This window comes from Canis lupus, chromosome 5, assembly GCF_011100685.1.
Source record: "Canis lupus familiaris isolate Mischka breed German Shepherd chromosome 5, alternate assembly UU_Cfam_GSD_1.0, whole genome shotgun sequence".
Classification (NCBI taxonomy): Eukaryota; Metazoa; Chordata; class Mammalia; order Carnivora; family Canidae; genus Canis; species Canis lupus.
This window is the reverse complement of record NC_049226.1, coordinates 82103401-82115767: the sequence shown is the minus strand read 5'-3', so window position 1 is coordinate 82115767 and position 12367 is coordinate 82103401. Positions and strand designations below refer to the sequence as shown.

The 12367-nt window shown below is 47.4% G+C and overlaps 1 protein-coding gene across 2 annotated transcripts; it reads right to left on the bottom strand.

Annotated features, from left to right (window-relative positions):
* Positions 1-7829: 7829 nt before the first annotated feature.
* Positions 7830-11708, bottom strand: LOC489748 (dipeptidase 3). 2 transcript variants are annotated; one of them, XM_038538540.1, is made up of 10 exons: positions 11509-11708; positions 11045-11171; positions 10529-10658; positions 10294-10435; positions 10000-10069; positions 9678-9854; positions 9307-9391; positions 8897-8972; positions 8278-8413; positions 7830-8184 (listed from the first exon to the last, which is right to left on the bottom strand). In XM_038538540.1, exons 1-10 carry the CDS (start codon positions 11691-11693, stop codon positions 7945-7947), a joined length of 1368 nt encoding a protein of 455 aa, XP_038394468.1. In that variant the 5' UTR covers positions 11694-11708; the 3' UTR covers positions 7830-7944. The 2 variants fall into 2 exon arrangements, with proteins under 2 accessions (XP_038394468.1, XP_038394469.1); XM_038538541.1 differs by lacking the exon at positions 11509-11708 and having other exon boundaries at positions 10529-10678; positions 11045-11350.
* Between the last annotated feature and the right edge of the window lie 659 nt (positions 11709-12367).

Genomic DNA, 12367 nt, shown 5'->3' with positions numbered 1-12367 from the left:
TCAAGTATAAGTGGAACATTTACAAAGATTATTGGTTGTGAGGAGTACCTCAACAGAACTTCTGCTTCCAACCATGAGGCATAATAGGAGCCAAAGTTACCTCTCTGTGTAAAATAAATAGAACTTCTGACAAAATGTATAAAACAGTGATTTTAAGACATCAGACAATAGGTAGTGCAGGATTGGGATCCCAGACTGAAGGAAAATAAAATGATGTGAGCCCTAGGATAGCTGTAGCATGGGAGTGAGAGGAAAGGTGGGGAGCCCAAAAGGAACCAGTGGTCTTGCTGAGTTGAGGAGCAAAAAAAAATCAACTTTTGGGAAAGTCAAAGCACCAGATTTGCAGGATAGAATACCAGAGAAAGAAGCTGCATGAAGAGAGAGGTCTGAAATGTCTAGCAGGTCCCCTTAACTCCACCAGAGGATTGATCACACAGTAACAGAGCACTATCAAGGCCAGAGAAAGACCCACTGGAAAAAGTAGGTTCAACAGTTCCTGGAGCACAATAGTTCATATTCCCACTAACTCCAGTGAAAGACTCTTTAGTATATGGGACATTAGCTAGAATCTTCAGAAGAACACTTGCTAGCCCTAGATGAAAAATCAGTTGTACTAACAAAGCACAAAGGTCACCCTGTAGAAGTGGGACAGACTCACCCTCCCTAAAATATACTTCAGATGTCAGGACTGATAAGGCTACGCACACTCCAAGAGTGTATAGAAATGTACATTACTGACATAAAGAGGCTTTCTGGGAGGCACCTGGGTGTCTCAGTGGTTGAGTGTCTGCCTTTGGCTCAGGTCATGGTCCCGGGTTCCTGGGATCGAGTCCCGCATCAGGCTCCCCATGGGGAGCCTGCTTCTCCCTCTGCCTCTCTGCCTGTCTCTCTCTATGTCTCTCATGAATATATATTTTAAAAGAGGACTTCTGGGGAGAATAGGTTGACCTTAGGACCTTCCCAGCTGGTCCAAAAGTGGTTTCATAGAGGTGAGAAAGGACACTGACTTGGAGTTTATGGACAAAGATATAGCCAATAAGCACAGAAGATGCTCATCATTAGTCATTAGATAAATGCACATCAAGACCACAACGTGAGGTTGGTGGTTGAGATACCATTTCCCACCCTTTAGGTTAGCTATCACCAAAGAATGGAAAATATGTGCTGGCAAAGCTGTGGAGAAACTGGAACCTGTGTATGTTGCTGGTGGGGATGTAAAATGGTACAGCTGCCATTGAAAACAGGTTGGCAGTTTGGCAAAAAGCTAAACACAGAAATAGCATATGATCCAGCAATTCTATTCTAGGAATATACACAAAGGAATTGAAAGCAAGGACTTGAACAATTACCAATATGTCAATGTTCACTGCACAACTAAAAGGTGGAAGCAACCTTGGGTTTCACCGACAGGTGTGTGAATAACAAAACTGTGACCTATCCATACACGGGAATATTATTCAGCCATAAAAAGGAATGAAATCTGATATATGCTACAACATAGATGAGCCTTAAAGACATTTGGTTCGATGATATAAGCTGGATGCAAAAGGACAAGTGTTGTATGATTCCACTTACAGAAGTTAGCTGGAATAGATAAGCTCATAGAGACTGGGAAAAGAATAGAGGTTACCAGGGGCTGAGATGAAGAGAAAATGGGAAGTTACTGCTTCTTGATTAGAGTTTTTGTTTGGGATAATGAAAAAGTTTTGGAAATACCAGTGATATTTGTACATTTGTGAGTGTAATTAATGCAACTAATTTCTACATTTAAAAATGGTTAGGGCAGGGATCCCTGGGTGGCGCAGCGGTTTGGCACCTGCCTTTGGCCCAGGGCGCGATCCTGGAGACCCGGGATCGAATCCCACGTCGGGCTCCCGGTGCATGGAGCCTGCTTCTCCCTCTGCCTATGTCTCTGCCTCTCTCTCTCTCTCTGTGTGTGACTATCATAAATAAATAAAAATCAAAAAATAAATAAATAAATAAAAATGGTTAGGGCAGCCCCGGTGGCTCAGCAGTTTAGTGCCGCCTTTGGCCCAGGGTGTGATCCTGGAGTCCCAGGATCGAGTCCCACATCAGGCTCCCTGCATGGAGCCTGCTTCTCCCTCTGCTTGTGTCTCTGCCTCTCTCTCTCTCTCTCTCTCTCTCTCTCTGTGTCTCTCATGAATAAATAAATATAATTTTTAAAAAATTGTTAAAATGAGGAGCACTTAGCTGGCTCAGTCAGTGGAGCATATGACTATTGATCTTAGGGTTATGCATTCAAGCCCCATGTTGAGTATAGAGATTACGTAAAAATAAAATGTTTTATTATTTTAAATTTATTTATTTATTTATTTATTTATTTATTTATTATATTAGAGAGAGATTGTGTGTGCATGCACGCATGAGTTGTGGGGAGGAGCAGAAAGATAAAGAGAGAATCTTTATTTTTTAAAGATTTTATTTGTAGGAATGCCTGGGTGGCTCAGTGGTTGAGTGTCTGCCTTCAGCCCAGGGTGTGATCCTCAGATCCCGGGATCGAGTCCCATATCAGGCTCCCTGCATGTAGCCTGCTTCTCTCTCTGCCTATGTCTCTACCTCCCTGTCTTCTATGAATAAATAAACAAAATATTTTTTAAAAGATTTTATTTATGTATTTATTTGAGAGAAAGAGAGCAGGGGGAAAGGGCAGAAGGAGAGGGAGAGAAAGAATCTTGAGACTCCATGCTGAGCAGAGCTTGACATAGGGCTGGATCCCAACCACCTCAAGATCAGGACCTGAGCCAAAATCAAGAGTTGGACACTTGGGATGCCTGGGTGGATTAGCGGTTGAGCACCAGCCTTCAGCCCAGGGCGTGATCCTGGGGTCCCGGGATCGAGTCCTGTATCAGGCTCCCTGCACGGAGCCTGCTTCTCCCTCTGCCTGTGTCTCTGTCTCTCTCTCTCTTTGTCTCTCATGAATAAATAAATAAAATATAAAAAAAAAAGAGTTGGACCCTTAATCAACTGAGCTACTCAGGTACCCTGAGAAGGAGAGAATCCTGAGCAGACTTCACACTGAACATGGAGCCCAGCTGAGGTGGGGGGACGGAGGCTCAATCTCATGACCCTGAGACCATGACCTGAGCCACAGTCAAGAGTCCAGAGGCTTAACTGGCTGAACCACCCAAATGCCCCAAAATAAAATCTCTAAACCAAAAATAGTAAAGTCTCAAATTTGTTATATACCTTCTACAATTAAAAAAATAACATGACATACAAAACCATTGAACAATACACTTTAAATGGGCAAATTGTGTGGTATGTCAATTATATCTCAATAATGCTGTTTTAAAAAGCAAACAAGGGCAGCCTGGGTGGCTCAGCGGTTTAGCGCCACCTTCAGTCCAGGGCGTGATCCCGGAGCCCCGGGATCGAGTCCCATGTCGGGCTCCTTGCATGGAGCCTGCTTTTCCCTCTGCCTTTGTCTCTGCCTCTCTATCCCTCTGTGTCTCTATGAATAAATAAATAAAATCTTTGGGGATCCCTGGGTGGCTCAGCGGTTTAGCGCCTGCCTTTGGCACAGAGCGTGATCCTGGAGTCCTGGGATCGAGTGCCTCGTCGGACTCCCTTCATGGAGCCTGCTTCTCCCTCTGCCTGTGTCTCTGCCTCTCTCTCTCTCTCTCTCTCTGTGTATCTCTCACGAATAAATAAATAAAATCTTTAAAAAGAAAAAAAGAAACTGCATTTCTAAAAAAAAAAAGCAAACAAAAAACACACGATGTAATTAACTGAATAATTCTAATATTTAGAGGACAGTAGGAGGAGAAAGAGAAAGTGAGAGCTAAACAATCTTCATTTTTCAAATTACTGGGTCAGTACATAATATCTAAAGTTTATATCTAAAGAGCTAGTAATTATATATATCATTTAGAAATATGGAGGAAAATACCAGTAAATACCAACAATTAAAGTGTTGAAAGGGATTCCTGGGAGAATAGAACTGGGGAATGGGAGTATGAGGACGGAAGTTGCCAGAACTCTAGAATGTCCTTCATGCCTCCTCCAATTGCCACCCCATCAATCACAGACATGTTTTTTTTTGGTAGTCTTTAGTTTTTTTATTATGCTTTTTAAAAGATTTATTTATTTGAGAGAGAGAGAACGAGAGAAAATGAGAAGAGAGAGAGCAAGAGCAGTGCAGAGGGGCAGAGGGAGGGGGAGAAAGAGAATCCCAGCAGACTTGCTGCTGAGGACCAAGTCCTATGTGGAGCTTGATCCCATGACCCTGAAATCATGACCTGAGCCGAAAATGTAAGTCAGATGCTTAATCAACTGAGCCACTCAGGCATCCCTAGTGTTTGTTTTTTAAAATTGAGATATAATTGACACATAATGTTGTGTAACTCAGGCATTTTCTAAATATATGAGTTTGATGATAATATTTTGTTTACTATTTATTTTTTTTTAATTTTTATTTATTTATGATAGTCACAGAGAGAGAGAGGGGCGCAGAGACACAGGCAGAGGGAGAAGCAGGCTCCATGCACCGGGAGCCCGATGTGGGATTCGATCCCAGGTCTCCAGGATCGCGCCCTGGGCCAAAGGCAGGCGCCAAACCGCTGCGCCACCCAGGGATCCCCTTTTGTTTACTATTTAAAAGCTCAACCTGAGGGGCAGCTCTGGGTGGCTCAGTCAGTTTAACGTCTGGCTTCAGCTTGGGTCATGATCCTGGGATTGAGCCCCACTTTGAGCTATTTGTTCAGTGGGGAGTCCGTTTCTCCCTCTCTCCCTCTCTGCTTTCTCTCTCTCAAATAAATGAATAAAATTAAAAAAAAAAAAAAAGAAAAGGAGCTCAACCTGAGCATAAATCTCTGAACATTAAATTTAGCCTTTTCTGGTTTTTGTTTTGCTTTTTAAGTAGACTCTATGCTGAATGTGGGGCTTGAACTCACGACCTGGAGATCAAAAGTTGCATGCTTTTCCGACTGAGCCAGCCAGGCATCCCAAAAAACTTTTTATTGACAAAAAATATCCATACAGAAAAATTCACATACCATAGGCATACATAGCATGCTGAATGTTCACAAAATAAACACTCTCATGTAACCAGCACCCAGATCAAGATACAGCACTTTACTAGAACCCAGAAGCCCTTTTTCATGTCCACTTCCAGGCATTACCTACCCACAAACTGACTGTAACAGTATTGATCACTTTTGCCTGTGTTTGTACTTTATACACACGGAATAATAAGAGATTATTTTGTCCTGGCTTTCATTCAACATACTTTGAGTGATTCTTGCAAGTTTTATGTAACTGTCCTTGGATATACGCATCTTCAACTTTAGTAAAAAATGTCAAACTGTCTTCCAAAGCAGTTTTTATCCATATATACTGCCACCAGCAGGGTGTAAATATGCTTGTTGCTCCACATCCTTGCTAACACTTGGTATTGTTCACTTGTTGAATTTTTTAGCTGTCTTCACTATGAGTTTTATTTTGCATTTCCTTAGTTGCTAATAAGGTTGTCTACTTATTCGTATTCTTATTGACCTTTTGAATATCCTTTCTTATAAAGTTACTCTTCAAATATCGTGCCCATTTTTTAAAATTTTTTTTAAAATTTATTTATGATAGTCACAGAGAGAGAGAGAGGCAGAGACACAGGCAGAGGGAGAAGCAGGCTCCATGCACCGGGAGCCCGACGTGGGATTTGATCCCGGGTCTCCAGGATCACGCCCCGGGCCAAAGGCAGGTGCTAAACCACTGCGCCACCCAGGGATCCCTTGTGCCCATTTTTATATTGGCTTGTCTGTCTCTGGATGCAAGTCTTCTGTCAATTACATGTGTTGAAAATTTCTCCTGCTCTGTGGCTTGCTTTTTCACTCTTTTAAATGTTTTTTTAAAATAGTATTTTTAAAAAATATTTTACTCATTTATTTGACACAGTGAGAGGAAGAGCACAAGCAGAGGGATCAGCAGGCAGAGGTAGAAGAAGAAGCGGGCTTCCCACTGAGCAGGGACCCTGATGTGGGGCTCCATCCCAGGACCCTGGGATCATGACCTGAGCTGAAGGCAAACACTCAACCAGCTAAGCCACCCCCAGGTGCCCCTTTTTACTGGTATTTTATGACAAGCTTAAGTTACTAATTTTAATGTAACCCAATTTATCGATATTTTCCTTTGTCATTAAGGTTTTTTTTTTTTTTTTTTTTTTTTTTTTTTTTTTTTTTTTTTTTTTATGATAGTCACACAGAGAGAGAGAGAGAGAGGCAGAGACATAGGCAGAGGGAGAAGCAGGCTCCATGCACCGGGAGCCCGAAGTGGGATTCGATCCCGGGTCTCCAGGATCACGCCCTGGGCCAAAGGCAGGCGCCAAACCGCTGCGCCACCCAGGGATCCCCATTAAGGTTTTTTATATCCAGTGTCCCTATACTGAGGTCACCAAAGTATTTGCCTACATTATCTTCTAGGAGTTTTATTCTTTCAACTTTTACATTGGATCAATAACATATTCAAATTAATTTTATATTGTGTGTTGCATTCTGTATGGTCTGAGCTAAGGGATCAAATTATTTATTATTTTTATTTTTCCAAATGAATATCTAATTGTCCCAATTTGTCCTTGTTCTCCTTTACATCATATCCCGTGGTCCCTCCTAACTTCTGGCTAGCTTATCTGTATAGACTAAGACTTAACACCAGATGCACAGGTAACAGACATAGATTGCATTGCTTTTTCCACTGGCTCCTACATATGCATGAAGTCCAATCCCAATGATAAATCTCTTATTTTATATCATTCATAGTGGATCTACTTATCTGATCAAACACTGACTGAAATAATACCCTTAAAGTGACAGAACTCACTCTACCAGATAGCAAGACTTGTTTGAAAACTACTGAGATTAAGACATTGTGGTATTGATACTGTGATATATAAATAAACACATAGAACAGAATTCGGAAATAGACTTACACATATATGGACATGATTTGTAACATAGGCTCTGTATATAACATATACATACACAGAGAGTATAATTTCTCTTTCTCCCAATTTCAAGTTCCCATGGAATGAACTTAGATCAGGTTCTGGCCCACTCTTATAGATCAGGAAAGGAAAGTTGCCAAAGATGGAGGGCCTGCAGTAAGCCAAGCAAATGAAGCTAGTTTCCTTTTCTTTTTAAGACTTGATTTTTTTCCCCCTCCACTAAAAAAAATCAGTTTAATATTAAGACTTTATGTGAAAAAATCTAAAATCTTTACAGATTTTCTCTCTTGATATTTCCAAACAAGTTACTATTTATTTTATAAATAATATCAGCTTCAACTTCTTAAAAACACACACACATGGGGCACCTGGTGTTAAGTGCCCAATCCTTGGTTTCTGCTCAGGTTGTGATCTCAGGGTCATGAGATGGAGCTGTGAGTTGGGACTCCTGCCTGGCTCTGCACTCAACATGGAGTCTGCTTGGATTCTTTCTGCCTCTCTTCCCCCAGCTACCGCCCCCACCCTTGCTCTCTCTCTCTCAAATAAAGAAATCTTAACACACACACACACACACACACACACACACACACACACACAGTTAAACCTTTCAGAGACTCAAAATCCACCCATTGTCACATTCCATAATGGGATAGACACCACACAGAAGTAGATTCCTTTGTGCTCTTCTGTGGGCTCAGACTTTTAGCATAAGAACATGGTGAGATCCCTCTGTGCTTTCTGAGAAAGAGACAAAGCTAGAGGCCACTCACCTGGAGCAGCTGGGGCTAGACCTACAAGACTCATCCCCAACCAACAGCCCACCAGGCCCTACTCCCCTGCTCCCCAGAGAGAAGGAAGAACTTTCACACCTGGGTCCATATCCAAAATATTTATTCTCAGCATATATATACTTGTGTCTGGAGAACAAGGAGGGGGACTTTGTGAGACTTTGCCACAATGACCTCAGGGTAGGGGGAGGACTGGCCAGGTCACCAGAGACACAGAATGAGGATTGAGAATGTGGCAGCAGCCATGAGGCCTAGAACAAAGTATGGGGAGGCTTTCAAGGGCCTCTGGAGGACCTGGTTGATTGGCCCCTGGATCACCTCCAGATGTGTGGCCAGATGTTCACTCTGAGGCTGAGACAGGAGGTGGGAGTGGCAAGTGACCACCTGCCTGTCTGGAAACTCTGCCTCCACAGGGTTCTGCCCACTGTTCTCCTCTCTCACCTGGGGATGGGAGTCAGCAGTTAGTGGCTCCCATAGCAACCTCTCCTCACCTACTCAAACCACTGCACCATCCTTTTACCCAGGCCAACATACTTGTTCCACCTGTCTGAAGACCCGCAGCAGGTTTCCACGAAGAACACCTTGGAGCTCTTCCTCACTCCAGCCACGACTCAGCAACTCCTCTATCAGCACTGGGTACGTGGACACGTCCTCCAGCCCCTGAGGGAACCTTGTGGCAGAGAGTCAGCCAGCTGTGGAACCGCAGCCCTGATCCTGGTCCAGGGCCCACAGTCCCACCAGCCCCAATCACATATGCAAAATTGAAGGCTATGTTCTCCAGGCTACTGAATGTCACTTTGGAAGTTCCTTGAAGACTGAGTTGCTTCAGAGGCATTTATGCCCTGAGCAGATGATTGGCCCAAAACAGATGGGTTGGACTGGGAGTTGGGCATGTGCTGGGTAAATGAGCTCTGCTTGAGGGAGGAGAGTACTTAATGAATGTGATGATCTGGAGTGGGAGTGGGTACCAGGCCACTGGAGGGACAGGAACAGCCCAGGAAACAGGCCCTGGGAGTGGAGAGATATCAGGTGAGCTGGAAAACCAGACCCTATGGTCAAGGTCTGAAGGACAGGAGGACCATGGCATGGGAACAGAGACTAAAGGACTCCCTGCTGTACCCCTGCCCAAGACAAACCCCAGGGAAACACTCACCGTCCAGACCCATCATAATTCCCACCAATTCCGATGAACTCTGCTCCAATGACTGCTCTGATATGGTCAAAGTGATCTAGGGGGTAGGGATTAGTGGTGGGTAGCACTAGGCTGGAGTTAGCCCGGTCTGGGGAAGCTCAGCCCTGGCCAACTCTGCCCACAGCACTCCACACCATGGCAGCTGACTTCATGGAGCGCCTGGCCAGTTGTGAGTTTTGAAGCGACTATAGGCTTAGCAATGGACTTCAGAATTTTTTCTACCCAGGAGCCACCCCAGAGGCAGTGCTCCCCTGAGTTGTCAGAGGTCTGCCCATTGCCCAACAGGTGTGCTCAACTGCTGGAACTGTCCTGAGGGCCCCGTGGCCATAGGCTCAAGCTAGAACTGCATAAGAGGTCAAAGTGAGGCTCACCTGCCACGGTGGACGTATTAGCAAACAGGTTACACTGAAGCACCCCCATGGACAGCGTCACCATCACAATGCCACCATTCTTCTTCTACAGAGATAAACAAATGGACACTCAGTTTGGCTCTTCTGGCCTGATGGCCTGGGGGCCCTGGGAGGACATTGCTCAGTCCTAACTTCAGGGGCTGGAAGAGACTTGATCTCTGGGTTTGTGGGTCCCTGAGTGGAGCCGGTTTGGCTGTGATTTTCAGAGATGGGGGAGGGTTAACCAGCCTTGAGTCCAAGGATGAGGCCCGGTCTAGTAGCTTTGTTCAAGGTCAAGAATATTTGTATGAAACATGCTTAGCTCTGGGTTTGAGGGCTGGGTAGCTACTCACAAGAAGTTGCAGGATGTCATCGGGAACATTCAGCAAACTGTTGCACACGGCCCTGGCAGCTGAGTGGGAGAAGATCACGGGAGCCTTTGACATCTTCAGCACTTGTCGTACCAAGGTGTCTGACGCACAGGACAAGTCCACCATCATGCCTAGTCGGTTCATTTCCCCTACCACCTTCTGCAGAGACAGAGTTTTGTTTTGTGTGTGTGGTTGTGAGGTGGATTGTTGTTGTTTGTGAGGTGGGGGAGATGTCAGGTATGCCCATATTTGCACATTATTTGTAGGGAATGGGTGGGGTGGGGTATGGAACAGGAGTCCTCACCTCGCCAAAGCTCGTCAACCCACTGATGTTGGTGTAGAAGTGGTGTTTAAACTTGGTGGAACTTTCTGCCCTGCAGGACAGCCAGAAGAGGTCAATTTCTCGAAGGCCATATCATGGGCTCTGTAGCCCCTCTGTTTGTCCATCCATCCCACCTCCAGAACAGAATAGGGATCTGGGCCAGCTGCTTTCCGGGAGTGTACCAGACCTGCTGGGAGTCCAGCCTCCTCCTCTGTGGACTCCTCTGCCCTCACCTCTTCCATCTACCATTTCATCCTGGCTAGGCACTATGCTCACCAGGGTGTGCTGCAGGTGAAGGTGAGTGTCAGGTAGCGTACTCCCAGCAGATAGAAACCACGCAGCACGGAGAGGCTGCTATCCAGTGAGTGACCACCCTCCACGCCAATGAGGCAGGCCAGTTTTCGAGTGCTGTTCAGACCTAGAAGAGGATGGATAATCAAGTGGTCAGGGCCCAGGACCACTACCACCAGAGTTAGGAGCTCACCATCTATCCCCCCATTTGCCAGCCCACCTGCTGCTGAGGTCACAAGATCCAGTTCAGAGTAGGAGGTACACATGCGATGAATGAGGTCAATTTGCTCCAGGGTGAGGCGCAGGGCATCCTGGTCCTGGGTCTGACATGGGGCATAGGCTGACCAGAACTAGAGGCAGGCCCCGGGATCTGGCATGAGATTAGGGTGGTCTCCAATGTCCTTGGCCTGCCACTCCTCCTCAGCCCCCAAGGTTCTTATTCAGGTCAGTGGCCCAGAATGAAATACTGCATGACCATGAAGCTTACTGCCAGCAACCAGACTGTGGACTGTGAAACGTCATTGTCTGCTGTTTATCCATGTGCTATGTGAATGCCCCAAGGCCAATCCACTATGTCCCTTTGGCTCTGGCAGCCCCCACGCTCACCAGAGATTTTCTGGTCACTCTCTGGTGTCCCCACAGAACCTGGGCATGCATGCGGCTGGCCTGTCTTGGCTTCCAGTGCCCCCACATTCCCAGCAGCCATGCTGTGGCACCCTGTGTATCTCTGTGGTACCTGGGCACCCACGAGGCCATCCTTAAGCTTGTCCAAGCTGGTCTGACCACGACTGAAATTGCGCAGGTTAACATCTTGCAGCCTGTTCTGGAAAAGCTGTCTCAGGAGCTGGGGCAAATGGTTGTGGCTGGGGGCATTAAGACAAGGTTAGAGGGGGAGACAGCACCTCCAGGTCACGCTGGGCACGCCGACATACCTGGTCCTGTCCTGTCCTCGTCCACCTCCCCCTATCACACAGGCAATGCAAAAGAAGTCCTGAGGTGCAGCTTTCGGAGGGGGGACGGGGTACACCAGGAGGGGGTAATGGGGCTCGGGGGCCCGGGGGACAGAGCGGAGGGCGCATCCCGAGGTGGCGGGAGGGAGCCTTCTCACTCGCCCGCCCGCCCTGCGCCCTGCGCCCCGAGGGCCCCTTCCTCCCGCTTAGGGCCGGGCTCGCGCCACCGCCCCACCGCGCACCTACGCACCCGTCCACGAGAGGGAAGTCCCGCATCAGGGCCCGCGCGCGCTCCCGCAGACTGGGGGAGCTGGGCGGGGCGGGCGTGGCCTGGGCGCGGGGCACGGGCCACCGCAGCAGGGACAGCAGGAGCAGGAGACGCAGCGGAGGTCGCTGGCGGAGCGCGGGGGTGGCCTGCGGGCGCAGGGGCCGCATGCTGCGCGGGGCCACACAGGCGGACGGGCCGGTCTTGGGGGGCGGCTGGGGGCGCAGGGCGACGATGGGGCCCGGCCGGCGATCAAGGTGACCCAGCGGCGCGGCCCCGTGAGGAGGAGGCTGGAGACTGTCGGCTTCCACACGGGCAGGGATCCGCGACGCCGCGGCGCAGCGTGACCGCCGGGGGCGACACAGCCCTCGGGCCCCCAGGAGGGCGCCCCCACGGGGCCACGCCGGGCCCTGCCGCTGCCGCTTCCCGGTTCCTGGGGCCCGCGGCCGGCGGGGCGGCGGGGTGGGCAGCAGTCTCCCCAGCCTCACCCTAGCCAGACAGTCGCAGGTCCACGGGGGGTTTTAGTTGTAGGAACGTGCCTCACCCTGCAAACCTTCCATGAAAAACACTGAATTCGATCTCTATGTTTTGACTGACAGAAAAAGGATTCTATTTCTAGTAAAAAATGAAATTTAAGAATAATATGATGGGAAACCATTTTGTTTTAGGATCTAGTATTGAAATTGGCTTCTGTAACGTGTTAACAGATGCACACAAAAAGATTCTAGATGCTAAACATTAATTAACAGTAGCCCTCTTGGAAAGGGGGTTACCCACTCCCTGGTCAATTTACATCACATCTTGTTTTCTGTCATACGGTCATCCTACCTGAGGGATGTCCTGA